Below are 16,572 nucleotides of genomic sequence, written 5' to 3'. Positions count from 1 at the left end.
TCATCCTTGTGCTAGCCCAAACCTCTTTCTCGTTCCAGTGATGCCGACCACAAACCAAATTATCTCATAATCCTAATCGCATGGCCATGCTTATTTTGGTTGGATCACAAGAGGGGTCCATAGTATATCTCTCCTGATCGGAGGGGCAAATCCCATCTTGCTCGACCATGTCTCGCAGCATGGGTCTGGACAAGCCCGAAACCTACCTTTGTAACTACCCAGTCATGGAGTAGCGTTTGGTTGGCTCAAAGCAAGTCTGTCACCATCCCGAGTACCTGCGCCAGCTCAGGTCTTAGGACATAGAACATATGTTGTACTAGAGACTCACAGATGGCATATCGTTGCGTCTCATAGTTGGTCTGTCCGACTCGGACCTTATCTCAACTCGGATCCGACTACATCGAATCCGACTAGATCCTTCCGAGTCCATATTATCCGGTTAGCATTCAATGCTCCATGGCTAGTGAGACCAAGCCATCGACCGTGTCATATGCTAGTCTAGTCGGCTGCGCGTCCACACAACCCTTTCGACTAGGGACCTTTTAGGACAGTAATCATACAATGCATAGTCCCACAAACAAGTTACGTACTTGTTGATACACATCATTGATAATGTCCAAGGACTATCTTTATTCATAAACACATAATAAATATCATCATACATGATTGCCTCTAGGGCATATCTCCAACAGTTTGCTCATTCCGACGTTGCAACTCTTCTCTTTGCTCCGCAGTGAGGGACTGCGGGTAGTACTCGTCGTTGCCGTGCGATGGGCCACCGCTCTTGCCTCCGCCACAGGGAAATCCAGGTGGACTATGCTGGGAGCCAACCAAAAAGACTCCAGCCGCCGGATCGTTACTTCCGCACTCGGAAAGCGAATCCGAGTGGTCAGAAGGCAGATTAAACAAGCCATAAAGGGACTCGTTAGGCTCGATCGCTGCGATCTAAGGAGTTGACGACTGTCGAGCCACCGCGTGCTTCACCCACCGTTGGAGCCGCGAGCGACCCGATCGCTTGCGACAGCGAGCAGCGGGGAGGGAAGACGCCACCGGAGCCGACAGATACTGAGTCGACGGCTGCCGCAAGAGGACGCCGCAGGCACTCGCGCGGAAGTGCGCCTCCCCGCGAATGGGGAGCACCTCGACGTCGAGGGGGGCTTCCTGGAGCCAGGCCGAATCGTCGGTGATGAAGGTGAGCACGCCGAGGCGGATCTCGCGGCCCAGAAGCAATCCACCACCGGAAACCATGTCGAAGGAGATCGAAGATTGCAACCTCGTCGGAAGTCGCTTAGACGCCTGCCCCAAGGTGGGAGCCAACTGTCGTGGGAACGGATCTGACAGTAGAGATGGGGCTACGTAGGAGAGGGCAGTGCCTAGCTACGGCGAGGTTGTACACTCGGATTTACGAGTTCAGGCCCCTCTCGGAGGAGGTAACAGCCCTGCGTCTCGGTGCCGCGGAGGCTTTGTTGATTGGAGTGTTGAGTTACAGGGGGTGCGAACCCTTGTGCAGGAGGGGAGGGGTGGCTTATATAGAGTATGCCGACCCCTCACAGTCCTCAGTTACGCAAGGGTTCAATGAGAGAATAAAGTTATGAACGTTACTGGTAACGCCCGTGTTTAATGATCTTTAAGACGACGGAGTGAATGTCCGACCGTTGTCATCTAGGGGTGGCTCTAGGTCTTATGTCCTTCAAGTGAATTCTTGTACTCCGAGTGAATAACGGTGGTCGAGTGGAATTGGGGTATCCGAGTGGATCTTCTGTCGAGTGGGTTGCACTCTCTTCTTTCTATCTTTGTAGGCCTTGGCCTCTTGTGTAGTGTCCTTGGATAGGGCATATAGGTCAGGCCTAGGACCCTACCCTAGGTACATGTCATCGTCAGGCTCATCTGTCATAAACACGCTTAAAACGCCATACCTCGATTAGTGTTTTCTGCAAATGAGTCAATTACACCACTGATGCTCAAACTTGGCATGAAAATTCAGTTTAGTGCCGAAACTTGCAGCATACATTGAATTGGTGCTATAACTTGGCTTTGGCATGCATGTACAGTGCAAATGGTGTTTGTATACGGACACAATTCTGACTAGGCATGCCACAGGGTGGGAGGCCCACTGTCAGCAAGTTGATTTGACGTTTAGCCTGTTATTTTGGGGAAAACCACGAAGAATTTATTTTTTCACAAAAAAGGCCCTGATGCGTGCCGGTCTGTCTGGGATTCGAACCCATGACCTGGGGCGTGAAGGAGCCACTGCCTAACCAATGCAACAGAAGCAGTTTTCCAATATTACTTTCTTAAAAAGTTCTGAACTATATTTAATTATAATCGTGTATTATAAATAAATTGTATAGAAAAAATCTTAAACATAGGAGTATTAATGTAGTATATAAAAGTGCCCATCTTTTAAGAAATCTTTATGTTTCTATATATTTTAGTAAATGCTTACATAAGTTACCATGTGACACATGTGGTAAGCAATCCAAACTACTCAAAGAAATGCTTACATAAGCTTACAAGTGTTCACCGTTTTAAAGAAATATTAATGTAGTATATAAAAGTGTTCATCCTTTAATAATTTTGTATATAATTTAATAAATGCTTATATAAGTTTAAAAATGTTCAGAATTTTAACAAAATACTCATGTAGTTATAAAAGTGTTCATGCTTTGAGAAACATATATTCACATGATGTAAAAATAGTTGGTTGGAATTCGAACCAGCGACATGTAGTCATCAGGTGTACGTGGCCACCACCCCACCCAACAGTGTTAATATTTTTCAGAAACTTGTAAAATCTCTACTTCTAATGGACGAGTTGGTTGAATAGTCCCACTATTTTCGTATGGTTTTTTTTCTCTGGCTTTTTTTCGTCCCACCTCCCACCACCCCCTTCCATCGGTTTTCCTCTATTCTCGTCTGGCCGGCAATACCCAACGTATTTATGGTAATCAATCACAATTAATCCACGTATGGTAAGGCTATAAACTCAGAAATCTCAAATATGATAATTATAGTAATAAATCAATCCAGGTATAGTAAGGCCATGACTCAGGAAATTTTGAATATGGTAATTATATGGTAATAAATTTAAATTACCCCAAAGGCTATCAATCCAAGTATGGTAAGGCCATAACTCAGAAAATGTCGAATATGGTAATTATATGGTAATAAATTTAAATTACCTCAAAGGCTATCTCTACTCCTAATCTACTCCTAATGAAACAGTACATAGTCGTTTCGTTTTGCTACATTGATCGAAGCCGCGAGTCGATCGAAAGGAAATCCCCCACCGTCGAAGGAAGTCAATCTCACCCCGAGTCCCGGCCCCATCTCTCGTTTGCCCTTCCTAATCTCCCGATAAAGATCCACATCCCTCCTCCACCGCCAGCTCCATCCTATGCACCCGGCCGCCGCCCCCTCGCCTTCGCCACCGCCACCGCCAGCCTGCGCGTCCGCCTTTACGGCCTCGACGCCTGCGCCCCCTCCCACGCCATCCTCGCGCGCAAGCGCCGCCCGCACATGGACGCCGACGTCAGCCGCATCGATGAGGTGAGGTGGTCGATGACACTGGCAGTGGTCGGGTACAGGAAGGGCGACCCCGGCGCGTTGTAGTAGGCATTGAGGAGCGCCGTCGTGGCCTCTCGGAGGAGCGTCCGATAGGGGTCATCGTGGCCGTCGAGCGCCTCCCACAGCGTCATGTCCGGGCCGTATCGCCGCGCGGCCAGAGGGCCAAACGCCATGGCCACCGTCGTGTTGGGCGTCACCACCTTCCAGTGGCACCGGTTGTCAGGCAGACCTCGACGGCTCTGGCTCCGGCGATCACCGGAGTTTTACACGAGAGTGAGTGCGAGAGAGAGAGAGTCTTTGCGCTGCTAACTGCTTGCAGCTTTTCTGTTTCTTCTCTTTATTCATAGTTTGCAACTGAAATTACAACAGAAACGCGGAGCTAGTGCGAGTAGTGGACGCCGCCATCCCAGCGCCCCTTGCGCTTCGCCCGCCATGGCGCCTTGACCGTGCTTTCGTTCCATCCCACGATCGGGTCAGGGCGCCGCTAAAAACTCTAACCAAACCGAGTCGCAGCTCGGGCTTATCTGACGAAACTGAAACTACTGACGAAACTGAAACTATCGACACCTAAAACCCTAAACCTGAACTTTGAAGTTTACCCAACAATCACCCCCTAAACTGATCGTTCAGGGTGTTGCCTCGATCATGCCGATGCTTGAGAGCAGCTGCTGCAATCGAACACGACCAAGGGGCTTGGTGAGCATGTCTGCAAGTTGAAACTCTGTTGCCACATACTCAAGTTCGATCTTCTTCGTCTCCACGCAATCTCTGATGAAATGATACCTGAGCTCGATGTGCTTCGATCTGTCGTGCATCACAGGGTTCTTTGCCAGAGAGATTGCGGATTTGTTGTCGACCTTCAGTCTCACTGTCTTCTCTTCCTTTTCTCTGAACTCGCCGAGCAGGCGCGCGAGACAGATTCCCTGACAGGCTGTTGTGGTTGCTGCGACGTACTCTGTTCGCAGCTGGAGAGTGCCACGATCTTCTGCTTCTGCGACTGCCAGGTTATCACTCCTCCTCCGAGCAAGAACAGGGTCCCGGAGGTGCTCTTGCGTGTGTCCACATCGCCTCCAAGGTCACTATCGCTGTACCCAGTGAGTTCAGGCTCATCATCTCCTCTGCCGTACTTGCAGCCCAGATACAGAGTGCCGGCGATGTACCTCAAGATGTGCTTGACGGCGGTGCGGTGCTCTTCAGTTGGCGCCTCCATGAAGCGCGAGACGTACCCAACCGAGAAGGTCAGGTCAGGGCGTGTGTGCACCAGATAGCGCAGGCTGCCGACGACGCTGCGGTACTCCGTCGCATCCACTGGTGGCGTCGTGCTCTCCTTTGATAGCTTGAAACGAGGCTCCATGGGGATGTGACAAGGTTTGCGGCCAGTCATGCCACTCTTCTCCAGGAGTTTCCGTGCGTACGCGCTCTGTGAAATGACGATGCCATCCTCTGTCTGCTTCACTTCAATTCCGAGATAGAAGCTTAGCAGACCCAGATCAGACATCTTGAACAGCTTCTGTATCTCTCCTTTGAACTTGGTGATCTCTTCTGTGTCGGATCCGGTGATCACCAGGTTGTCCACATACACGCCCACGATGAGGCGTGTGGTCGCCGTGCCCCGTGCGTACACCGCGTGCTCTGACGGACAGCGCGTGAACCCCAGCTTGCTCAAACAAGTGTCCAGCTTGGTGTTCCACGCTCTGGGAGCCTGCTTCAGACCGTACAGGGCCTTGTTCAGGCGCAGGACAAGATGCTCCTTGCCGGCGACGACAAATTCCGGTGGCTGCTGCTCATAGACTTCTTCCTAGAGCTCGCCGTTCAGGAACGCCGATTTGACGTCCATGTGATGAACGGCCCAGCCCGCGTTCGCCGCGAGTGCCAGCAGCACCCGTACTGACTCGAGGCGCGCTACTGGGGCGAACACCTCGTCGTAGTCGATGCCATGCTGCTGTACGTAGCCCTTCGCCATGAGCCGAGCTTTGTGCTTGAGTACCTCCCCCGCGCGTCCTTCTTGACCTTGTAGACCCACTTCAAGCCAATTGCGCGGTGCCCAGGAGGGAGAGAAGTGAGCTGCCATGTTTGATTGTCCTCGATCGAGCTCAGCTCTTTGATCATGGCGCCCCGCCAACTCGCTTCTTGTTCTGCCTCAGTGAACGAGCTCGGCTCCTCAGCGGCCAGCAGATGTAGCTCTTCGTGTGGGTGCGGAAGCGGTGCTCGCGCTCTATGTCGTCTGCCGCGTCGAGCACGTTGTCGCTGAACGGCGTCGGTGGCGACACCAGCTCCACCCCTCCTGGACTGACAGAAACTAGAGTTGTCGGTGCTGGGATTGACGAGGCTGCAGTTGACGGCGCTGGAGACGCTGGTGGTGTAGTCGGAGGCGAGGTGGCTGCACCCCCCCCCCCCATCTGTCGCCCCTGGAGGTTTGCTCACCAGGTGTTCGACCACGAACGTGTCGGCGCCGCTGAACGTGTTCACGGCGCCCTCCTCTCGTGCCCAGTCCCAGTGCGCCCCTTTGTCGAACACGGCGTCGCGCGTGATGTGCACGCGCCCAGTTGTTGGGTCATAGGCTCTGTAGCCCTTGGTGCCGTGCTTGTAGCCGACGAAGATCATCGGCCGGCTGCGATCGTCGAGTTTCTTCAGTCCAGGGCGCGTTTCCTTCACATGCACTACACACCCAAAGGTGTGCAGATAATGCACGTTCGGCTTGCGTCCATGCCATGCCTCGAATGGCGTCACGCCGTCCAGGCTCTTGGTGGGCGCGCGGTTCAGCAGGAACACCGCCGTCGTGACCGCTTCGCCCCAGAACTCACCGGGGACGCGCTTGGCCTTCAGGAGACTCCGGGCCATGCCCACCACCGTGCCGTTTCGGCGCTCCACCACACCGTTCTGCTGCGGTGAGTACGGGGCGGTGAGGTGACGGCTGGCGCCCAGCTCAGCGCAGTACGCCGTGAATGAGCCGGACGTGAACTCTCCGCCGCGGTCCGTCCGCAGCTTGCGCCCTGATTCAGACTCCGCGAGAGCTTGTACGCGCTTGATCGCCACTGCGGCCTCGTCCTTTGTTGCGAGTAGTACGAGCCACATGAACCTGGTGGCGTCGTCCACCAGCAGGAGGAAGTATTTCTTCCCACTCGGTGTCATCGGCGAGATCGGCCCGCAGAGATCGCCGTGCACGAGCTCCAGCCGCTCCTGTGCACTGTGCATGGCCTGTTGTGCGAACGCGGAGCGCCGCTGCTTGCCCGCCAGGCACGCGTCGCAGAGTTGATCCACATGCTCAACCACGGGCAGGCCGTGCACCATGTCCTGGCGCGCTAACTTGCGCAAAGCGTCGAAGTTGAGATGCCCGTAGCGCGCGTGCCAGGTCCACGCCGTGTCATCGCCGCTGTGCGCTGCAAGACACGCGGGCTGTGTGATCCGTAGCGCAACAGAGTACAAACGATTTGGTGCTCTCTGTACCTTGGCGAGGAGGCGACGCTCCCTGTCGCGCACGCGCAGGATGTCGTTCTGGATCAGCACCTGGCAGCCGCTCTCGTCGAGCTGGCCCAGGCTGATTATGTGAGAGCGCAGCCGCGGGATGTAATACACCCCCGTGATCGCGCGGTGCTCGCCGGTCTTGCACGCCAGCAGGATGGTTCCCCGACCGCAGATGTTGACGACCGAGCCGTCGCCAAACCTGACGATGCCGGTGACGGCCGTGTCGAGCTCGGCGAAGACGGCGCGATCGCCAGTCATGTGGTTGGATGCGCCCGTGTCCAAGTACCACACGCCGCTTCTGGTGCCGCCACTCCCCTCATGCCCGAGGAGAACCTGGACAGCGTCCTCGACGAGGTGGACCGGCGCGGCGTCTGTGCTGACGGAGTTGTGGTCGGAGAGCCCGCAGGTTTGGGCCATCAGCAGGCTCTGCTCCTCGTCCTCACCGCCAGCCTGGACGAGATTCGCCTGCTCCTTGAGCCGGGCCTTGCACTCGCGCGCCCAGTGCCCCGCCTGCTTGCAGTAGCGGCAGATGTCTTTAGACTTGTCCCCGCTGCTGGTGCCACGGCCGCCGTTCTGGCCACGACCGCCGCGTCCGCGGCCGCGCCCACGGCCACGGCCGTTGCTGCCGGACGATCCATCCCCTTCACGCAGCTTCAGACGCGCAAACCACTCCTCCTCCGTGAGGAGCAGTTTGCCACCGCCGCCATCACCCCCGGAGGGAGTGCCGTCCAGATCGTACCTCTCCTCGGCGGCCTTCAGCCGCCCGATGAGCTCCTCGAGCGCCAGAGTGTTGAGGTCGACCAGCGTCTCGATCGCACACGCCATCTGCGAGTAGGCCTTGGGGACGACCGAGAGGAACTTGCGGACGACGGCGGGCTCGCCAATCTTGTCACCAAGCAGCTCAAGCTGAGTTACCAGAGAAGATAGGCGCATACCGAAGTCGTCGATGCTCTCACCGTCGTTGAACTTGATCGCCTCGTACTGGCGGCGCAGAGACATCGCCTTGGCCTCACGAACACGCGCCACGCCCAGCCGCATTGTCTTGATCGTGCCCCGGGCGTCCTTCGCCGTGGGCTTGACGGCGAGCGTGGACACCATCTCCGGCGGCACCGATCGCAGCAGGCACTCCATTGCCGTGCGATCTGTTTCTCGCTCCAGAGTCCCGTCGTTGACGGCGACCCAGAGCTGGCGCGCCTCCAGCATCACTTGCATCAGGAGGGCCCAGTCCGCATAGTTAGTGCGCGTCAGCATGGGCCAGGCCCCGCCGGTGTCGCGGACGACGCGCTGGTGTACAACCACAGCGCCGCCGCCTCCACTATTCCCTGAATCCACCACGGTCTTGCCCGGGCTGTCAGGTCCTGCCATCTCCACAGGTGATCGAGCAACGGGGCTCTGATACCAATTGTCAGGCAGACCTCGACGGCTCTAGCTCCGGCGATCACCGGAGTTTTACACGAGAGTGGGTGCGAGAGAGAGAGAGAGTCTTTGCGCTGCTAACTGCTTGCAGCTTTTCTGTTTCTTCTCTTTATTCAGAGTTTGCAACTGAAATTACAACGGAAACGCGGAGCTAGTGCGAGTAGTGGACGCCGCCATCCCAGCGCCCCTCGCGCTTCGCCCGCCATGGCGCCTTGACCGTGCTTTCGTGCCATCCCACGATCGGGTCAGGGCACCGCTAAAAACTCTAACCAAACCGAGTCGCAGCTCGGGCTTATCTGACGAAACTAAAACTACTGACGAAACTGAAACTATCGACACCTAAAACCCTAAACCTGAACTTTGAAGTTTACCCAACACCGGTGCTCCGGCAGCACCCACTGGTCGTACGCGCACGCCGAGCCGGAGCTAGAGCCCTCGGCCGGCGTTTCGCTTGAAGAAGACGTGGGCAGCGAGGGGAGCGCCTCCGGCTCTGGCTGCTGCGGCATCGTCGGCGGGCGGCGCCAGACGGGAGGCAGGAGTCACGGCCTGTGGCGCCAGAAGATCGGCACCGGAGAAGACACCGGCCCGGCGCAACTGTCAGGGGCGGCGCCGGTGGCGATGGCATGGCGGCCGCGGCCGCGGGGGAACGGGCCGGCGTGGTGGCAGAAGTCCATGGGCTGATACGGCTGCGAGAGGAGCGGCAGGACAGTATAGAGGGCGAGGCCGAGCATGCGGAAGGCGAGCGTGAGCTCGCGCGGCTCGGCGTTGGCAGCGGCGGAGCAGTGGCCGGTGGCGTGGACGATGCGCGCCGTGCAACAGTTCATGTCCGGCGACCCTCCATGCACACAGAGAAGCCGCGGAACCAGTTGGTGTTGCACTCCCGCACCGTGATCGGGGAGTCGCCACCACCGCACTGGATCGCCACCCACGCCCCTGTAGCCATCCATCCATCCGATCGCCATGCATGCACGTTGCATGTTGTGTTAGTAGGTGGGAGGTCATGGACGCGTGCGTGCGCGGGTAGGAGCGAGGTGGTTTACGCGCGTACGTACCCTCGTACCGTAGAGCGGGTAGTCGAAGAGGCCGCGGGTGTCGTCCTTGCACTGGTCGCAGAACACTATGCGGGCGACCACTGTGCTGCCGGTCGCCGCCTCCGTAACCGACACGGCCAACAGCAGCAGCAGCGCGGCCACAGCCGCCACGCTCCTCGCGGCGCCGTTGAAGGGACCCGCCATGGCGTACCGATGCGGCTGACGTCGGCGTCCTTGTCAGGCTCCAGGACAAGGAGGTCCTCGAGCGGCTGCTGCTGGGTGGGGTGCCGTATGAGTTTGCATTCTTCATGGCCGGGAAGCTACTTGGGTTGATGCTTGACATTTGCCCGCTTGGTTGTTGTGCATGTCCGACTGCTTGGGCGTGCAACAGCGCCTTGGGCATGTGGGGGTGGAGGCAATGGTTGAGGATTTACAATGCACAACAAGGTCAGCAACATCGGTTACCTGCATTATCATTTTAAGATGCAATATAGGAAGATAAGGATGTCCCTGCGGTATGTGCACAATACCATCTACCTAGGCAAATTCTCCACTGGCCAGATTGGCGATTTTTAAATTAACTAGATACCCACTACAATGCTTTATAGTTTTAGCACTTCGTAGATGCATTTGATGGATCATGGATGGCTGATGGCATGGTGTTGTATTTTTTCCCATGTGGTTTAGCACTCCACTGCTTATGTTACTGTGCCAACAACAACCGAGTCTCTCTTAATTTGCCATGAAGATACTTACTCTAACCAATGCTTCTGCCACCATCTTCAAATAAGTGCATACTTGGATTCTCTTGGTACACTAATTTTTAGGCATTTATTGATTTTTCACCACCTGTATATATTAGGATCTGCTATTCTGTATCTTTTCGATAGTAATAACTTGAAATATGCTTTTATCATTACTGTAAAGTTTATTGATGATGCTTTGTTTCAGGATATGTGGAGAGGATATTTGCAATGCAGTTCATGGCAGATCGTAGATTGCATGGCTAAGCACCTCACTTATATTGGTAAGTTTTCATTGTTTTATTTAAATTAAAATGATTTATATATTCTGCCGGAGTAGTCACATGCCATATTAATTTCAGAAAAACAATTTCTAAGTTAGTGTTGTGCTTGCATGTATTGTTATGTCTAAAATGAAAATTTCAAACCAAAATAGAGTCACAGTTTGTATTTACATGTTGGATAATGGATGTTTCAATCGCTAAATTTAAACTAAGGTTTGTAGAATAAATTGTGCCCTCTTAAGATTGTGTCATGTAGTCATGAGTCCAATGAGCAATCACTTTTATTTGATTTGAATTAAGATGGTGGGATGTACATTATACAAAAACATTATATATATTTATTATGCTCTCAGGGTTTTGATTTGAAGGCCGCAATTTTATTATCCCCTTGCAACGAAGGGGCTCTTTATCATGAAATATATGTAGCCTACAATATTGTGAGTGTTATCGCTCCTTCAAGGGATGTAGCCTTCAATACTGTACTAGACGTTCTTTAGAGAAAGAAGGATAAATATGACAAGTTCTTTTTAATTTTGTCAGAGAGAAATGGGAGTGACACACATGGGGGAGATAGAGCCGGGCCGGGACTTACGTACAACTGCTTAATCTGACCGTGAAGCAGCAAAGATGCATCTCAACCTTAACTTCATTCCTTTGGACACTCTTGTTATCTCTGTAAGAAGTTTCTGATGTTTCTTTTGTGATGCATGTAGCTTTCAGCTTGCCAGCCTTTCAAATCTGCAAGTGCTCGACGTACTAGGCTACTATGGAAGTTGTGGAGGTTATGTAGTTGTTGGTACTAGGTTTGACCGTTTGAGTTTTACATTCTTTATGTATAGGAAGGTCGCTTTATTTGTTCTAGGGTCATTTTTGAACATGTTTATGTATTATAAGATCACGGGCATGTATTGATTATGAAATTATTTTGTTTCTAAAATGAAACTATTTTATCTATCAATAATATATGTAGGTTGCCTGCCGTGTCTTTTCTAGGTTTACCTTCCTTCATTATGTTGCATCATGTGATGTTAAATTTTTATTGTAGTTAAAGTCGCTGCTGCAATTTTACTACAAAGAATTTATGGTTGTAGTTACAATTGTGCAAAATAGTGGCTGATGGTGCAGGGGGAGCAATGGAGAAGGAAAATGCCGTGGTGTACTTGATGGGAAAATACATAGGAGCTCCTGGGTGCCCGTGAACCCTATATGAAAATTAAAGTTTACGGTCAAAATAATTTAATCTGTGTGGATGAATGTGATGGCTTGTTTGCCTGTCTTAATTATACTTGTCGAAGTACCATGCACATGAACCTAAAGACAACATTCCTATCTTGTAAGTAAATCTTAGTTTGTAATATATAATATCTTAAGCGCATCATGTCTCTATGTGTATATCATCAAGTTACCTTGTAGATGAAGTGGATTTTAGTTATTTTCCTATTATTATACGCTATCATTTCTATGCATGCGAAATATGACATAATTTTTCTGTCCAAAAATACTTGACAGAGAAATTGATGTGTCTAGACGTATTTTAATTCTAGATACATCCATTTTTATCTATTTCTCCGACAATTTTTTCTGGACGGAGGTTGTACATTATATGCGTAATCAAAAAGAATAAATTAAAAGCCCGTGGCAACGCACGGGCATTCTACTAGTATATGTAACTTACAACCTTATGTTATAATATAATACACTATAAATCTATTCATGTGATATTTCAAAATTTATCTATATAATAAAATTATAATTAAAAATTATGCATGTAATAATTTTCATATTTAGTTTTTAAAGGCAAATATATATATTGTATATTTAAATAAATTAATATATATTTAAAATGTTCACACTTTTAATAAAATAATTATGTATTATATAAAATTGTTCATTGTTAATTTAAAATTTATCATATTGATAGCGATTATAATCTACATCTAATTTGGGATCATTTTTATTTCTCAAGCTCCGCCTCCTCCACCTTCTCCAAAAAAGAAAGTTAGGGTTCGTGCCTCTCGCCGGCGCCGACTTTCCGACTGTCTACTACAACAAGTTGTGCCCGGCTCCGGCGATGGAGGAGCGATGACGGCGTCACGCCTTCGGCTCGCTTCGGTGCTTGTAGTCGTCGCTAGGTGGTCTACGCATCTGGATGTAATTTTTATTTCTGGTATTCGTTGTACTGCCGTGATTGAAGATGAAAAGATTAGAAGTTTTTCTGAAAAAAATAATAATCTACATCTAATTTATAATTTACTTTAAAAAACTACAGTGCAAAATGGGCCGTAGGGTCTCCAGCGCGCTTAGGTTATATATATAGAGAGAGAGTATCCAAGTAAAACAAAATGTTCTTCTCGGTATATTGGTTAGGCAAACGCCGCTCCACTCTGTAGGTCACATTTTTTAATAGCACCGGCCACTATTTTTGCAAATAATTTGTGTATCTCGCATCAATGTCCTTTTCTGTGAGAAAAATATTCCAAGTTGTTTTCCACAAAATAACCGGCCGAATACCCTATCTCTATCGTTCAGAGGCTGACAGCGGGTTCCGCGCCACTTGGCGCGCCAGCATCATCTCCGTATACAAACACGATTTGCACCGTATATGCATATAGAGCCAAGTTGTAGCACCAGTTCAATGTATGCCGCGAGTATTGGCACTAAAGTGATTTTTCTCGTCAAGTTTGAACACCAGTGATGTAATTGACTCTTTTTTTTTAAAGACCAGCTAGCGGTAGTTTCCTGCAATTAGCTCCAATGAATCTGATACAACAGTATAACACTACATATCTAATCTGACTAATTTGTCTAGCTCTGAGAGTGATCACCTGGAAACCGACTAGCTAGCAGGCTTCGATCAGAAGACAATAATCTCAGCCTTCACGCACGTTCCATGCATTGCCGAGTCACGATACAACTAATCCTACACAGTACAGAAATTCCAACAGCGAAGCCCCTAAGCGCCTCAGAATCCTACGGCGCCACTAGACCAGCTATTGGCCGCCGACGACGCCGGGACCGTCTGGTACCCCCCGGGCCCCGTGGCCGGGTGCACGTTAGCGTTGCTCAGGTACTGGCGTACCGGGTCGACGCTGGCGGCCGGCGCCGCCGCGGCCATGGGCGCCCCGGCGGCCATAGGCGCCCCGGCCACCACGTACTGCTGCACCACCAGCACCGACACCCCCATGGAGAAGTCCGACGACACGAGCATGTCGCCGATGGGCCCCAGCTCCGGGGACTCCATCCAGTCCTCCAGCGCCGACGTCATCGGCGACCCGGCCTCGCCGGGGCGCCGGCCCACGATGTACATCTCGTGCGTGCTGCTGTCCATGCTCCGGATGGCCGCCACCGTCTCCTCGCTGTTGGTCACCGTCTTGTCGGCGTACGTGATGGCGCCGTTGCCGTGGTTGCGCGCTCGGAACTCGCCCAGGTACTCCTCGTCCATCTCCAGCTCGGTCTTGCCCTCCGCGCCGATGTTGATCGCGCGCGAGTCCGCCGACCGGTAGGTGGGGCTGGAGAAGGATCGCTCCCGGTAGTCCGGCGGGAGGAACCGCACGATGGCGAGGCTGACGGCGGGGTTCTCCACCATCCTCCACGTGTAGGCGAGCGCCTCGCGGTCGTCCGGCCCGCCGAAGAAGAAGAGCACCAGGCGGTGCTCGTCCGCCATGCGCGCTGCGGCGGCGCTGAGGCCGCGGTCCACGAGGATGGCGACCGAGCACGGGGACGCGGACAGGAGGCTCTCGTTGAACCCGCGGATGGACGGGTTGATGGGCTCCATGCCGCCGTCCACCGTCAGCTGCTTGTGGAAAGGGACGACGATGAGCGAGACGTGCTTGTCCTCCGCGAGCACGGACACGTCGTCGTGCATGGTTTGGTACGGCGACACGGCCGCCAGCGTCTGGATGGAGACACCACCTGCGTCGCACAAGGACCGTGCATGTTCCGTGTCAGCGTACGTAGACATATAGCCTTACGAAATGTATGTACTAAGCACCAAAAATACTGAGTACTGACCAGTGTGCATCTCGTAGTTCTCGAATGCGTTGAAGATGTGCTCCGTCGTAGCCGGCAAGGCAGAGGAGCCTGACTGGCTATTCGTCGAGGCGGAGGCGGCGGCGGCAGCAAGCATGTTGGAGGCTCGGCCGGTGAGCTCGACGAGGTGGAGCGCGTAGATGAAGATGGGGGAGCGCTTGCTCGGGTTCGAGAGGTCGAGCAGCGACAGCACGGACGGCACGTTACGGGTGGTGTGCACGCAGGCCAGCATCCGGAGCTCGCTGTCGTGCCTGATGCGCTGCAGGTTCCTCCGCTTGTATCCGACGAGCCGCCGCGCCGGCTTGTGCAACCCCGTCACGATCGGCGTCACCAGAGCCGTCATCCCCACCGACACCATCACCATCACCGCGAACGACTCGTCATCCAACACCTATGTGCATGCTTAACCTGATCAATGGCTGACACCGATATTGCTAGAAATAAGGGGGGAATTTGCTGTGCGTGTGACGGTGTGACCGTGTGCGTACCTGCCTGTCTCTCCCAATGTTGAGCACGATCATTTCCACGAGCCCTCTGGTGTTCATGAGGAATCCGAGGGCAATGCCCTCACGGAACGGCATGGTGTAGAGCGCCGCGATGATGATGGTGCCCATGATCTTGGCGAAGCTGGCCATGACGAACACGAGGACGAGCAGGCCGACGGTCACAGGGTCGCGCGCCTTGGTGATGTTTGTGCGCAGGCCGCTGATGGCGAAGAAGAGCGGGAGGAGGAGCCCGGTGACGAAGTCCTCGAGCTTCTCGATGAGCGTGACGCCGAGCGGGCCGCTCGGGATGACCAGGCCGTAGATGAAGGCGCCGAAGACGGAGTGGATGCCGATGGCCTCGGTACAGACACCGGCGAGCAGGACGCCGGCAAGGATGAGCGACACATCCATGTCGCTGATGCTCTCGCCCTCGGGGATGCGGTGGATGAGCCACCACATCGCTGGGCGCACGACGTAGAAGCATATGAGCACGAAGACCACCCCGGAGAGGAGCACCCACAGGGACGACAGCGCCGTGCTGTCCACCTCCGTGATGGCGATGGCGAGCGCGAGCAGGATCCACGCGCACATGTCGTTGACGATGGCGGCCGACATGGCGATGCGGCCGAGCTCCGTGTTGAGCAGCTTGATCTCGGCGAGGATGCGGGCCAGCACGGGGAACGCCGTGACGGAGAGCGCGACGCCGAGGAAGAGCAGGAAGGAGGTCTGGTGCACGTTCCGGGACACCTGGTGCCGGAATATGAAGGACGTGGCGGTGCCGATGCAGAAGGGCAGCGCCATCCCGGCCAAAGCCACGAACAGCGCCTTCTTGCCGGACCGCTTGATCACGTCGATGTCCATCTCCAGCCCGACGAGGAAGAGGAAGTAGAGCAGGCCGAGGTGCGCCACCGTCTCGAGCGTGAGCAGGCTGCGCTGCGGGAACACCATGTTGCCCCAGCCATCCATCTGGCCCATGAGGGACGGCCCGAGCACGACGCCGGCGAGGATCTCAGCGATGACGCGGGGCTGGCGGAAGGGCTTGAGGAGGAGCACGAGGACGCGGGTGGTGATGACGATGACGGCGACCTGGAGGATGAAGAGCGGGAGGGAGAACTCGAGCGGGTTGACGCCCTGCCAGATGCCGTTGGTGGTGATCATCATGGGCGAGTAGCACACCACCATGTTGGTGATCTTGGACGCCGTCGCATTGTGGGTCTGCGCCGTCACGTTCGTCGGCAGGTCGACGTCGGCGTTCAAGGGCGCTACGGTGGAGGCCATCTTGGCGCATGGCACGGCACGGCCCGGGGGAGCCCTCGCGCGCGGTGATCACACGCTCCCTGCTAGCTAGATTGGCCACCCGGCCGTGTGCGCCTTGCGAGTTTTGCTCCGGAGAACTTTGGGGAGGTTGCACCGGGGGCACGAGGCCGAGGCGCAACTCGCAGAAAGTGGGAGGAAAGGGTCAAAAGAGAGAGTCCGGGTCACTCAACGTTGGAAGGCTGCCGATCGGTTGCCCGGGCACTTTGGAGTTTGCGCAGGATCTCCGGTTTTGACC

The 16,572-nt window shown here is 53.8% G+C and overlaps 1 protein-coding gene and 1 pseudogene across 1 annotated transcript; both read right to left on the bottom strand.

Annotated features, from left to right (window-relative positions):
- Positions 1–3,458: 3,458 nt before the first annotated feature.
- LOC109776260 (uncharacterized) lies at positions 3,459–9,683 on the bottom strand (annotated as a pseudogene).
- A 3,785-nt stretch (positions 9,684–13,468) lies between these two features.
- Positions 13,469–16,298, bottom strand: LOC109776261 (cation/H(+) antiporter 15-like). Its single transcript, XM_020334918.2, has 3 exons — positions 15,024–16,298; positions 14,518–14,926; positions 13,469–14,418 (listed from the first exon to the last, which is right to left on the bottom strand). The coding sequence occupies exons 1-3, from the start codon at positions 16,296–16,298 to the stop codon at positions 13,469–13,471; spliced, it is 2,634 nt and encodes an 877-aa protein (XP_020190507.1).
- Positions 16,299–16,572: the final 274 nt, after the last annotated feature.

The sequence above is a fragment of the Aegilops tauschii genome, chromosome 3 (assembly GCF_002575655.3).
Source record: "Aegilops tauschii subsp. strangulata cultivar AL8/78 chromosome 3, Aet v6.0, whole genome shotgun sequence".
Taxonomy (NCBI): Eukaryota; Viridiplantae; Streptophyta; class Magnoliopsida; order Poales; family Poaceae; genus Aegilops; species Aegilops tauschii.
Note: the sequence above shows the minus strand (reverse complement) of the source record. Positions and strands in the feature narration are given on the sequence as shown.

Excerpts from the sequence above, each read along its gene's own strand:
- LOC109776261 (XM_020334918.2), bottom strand. The coding sequence starts at position 16,298 with ATGGCCTCCACCGTAGCGCCCTTGAACGCCGACGTCGACCTGCCGACG. Across the intron at positions 14,927-15,023 it reads ACATTGGGAGAGACAGGCAG|GTGTTGGATGACGAGTCGTT; the intron begins GTACGCACACGG and ends GCATGCACATAG. Across the intron at positions 14,419-14,517 it reads GAACTACGAGATGCACACTG|GTGGTGTCTCCATCCAGACG; the intron begins GTCAGTACTCAG and ends TGTGCGACGCAG.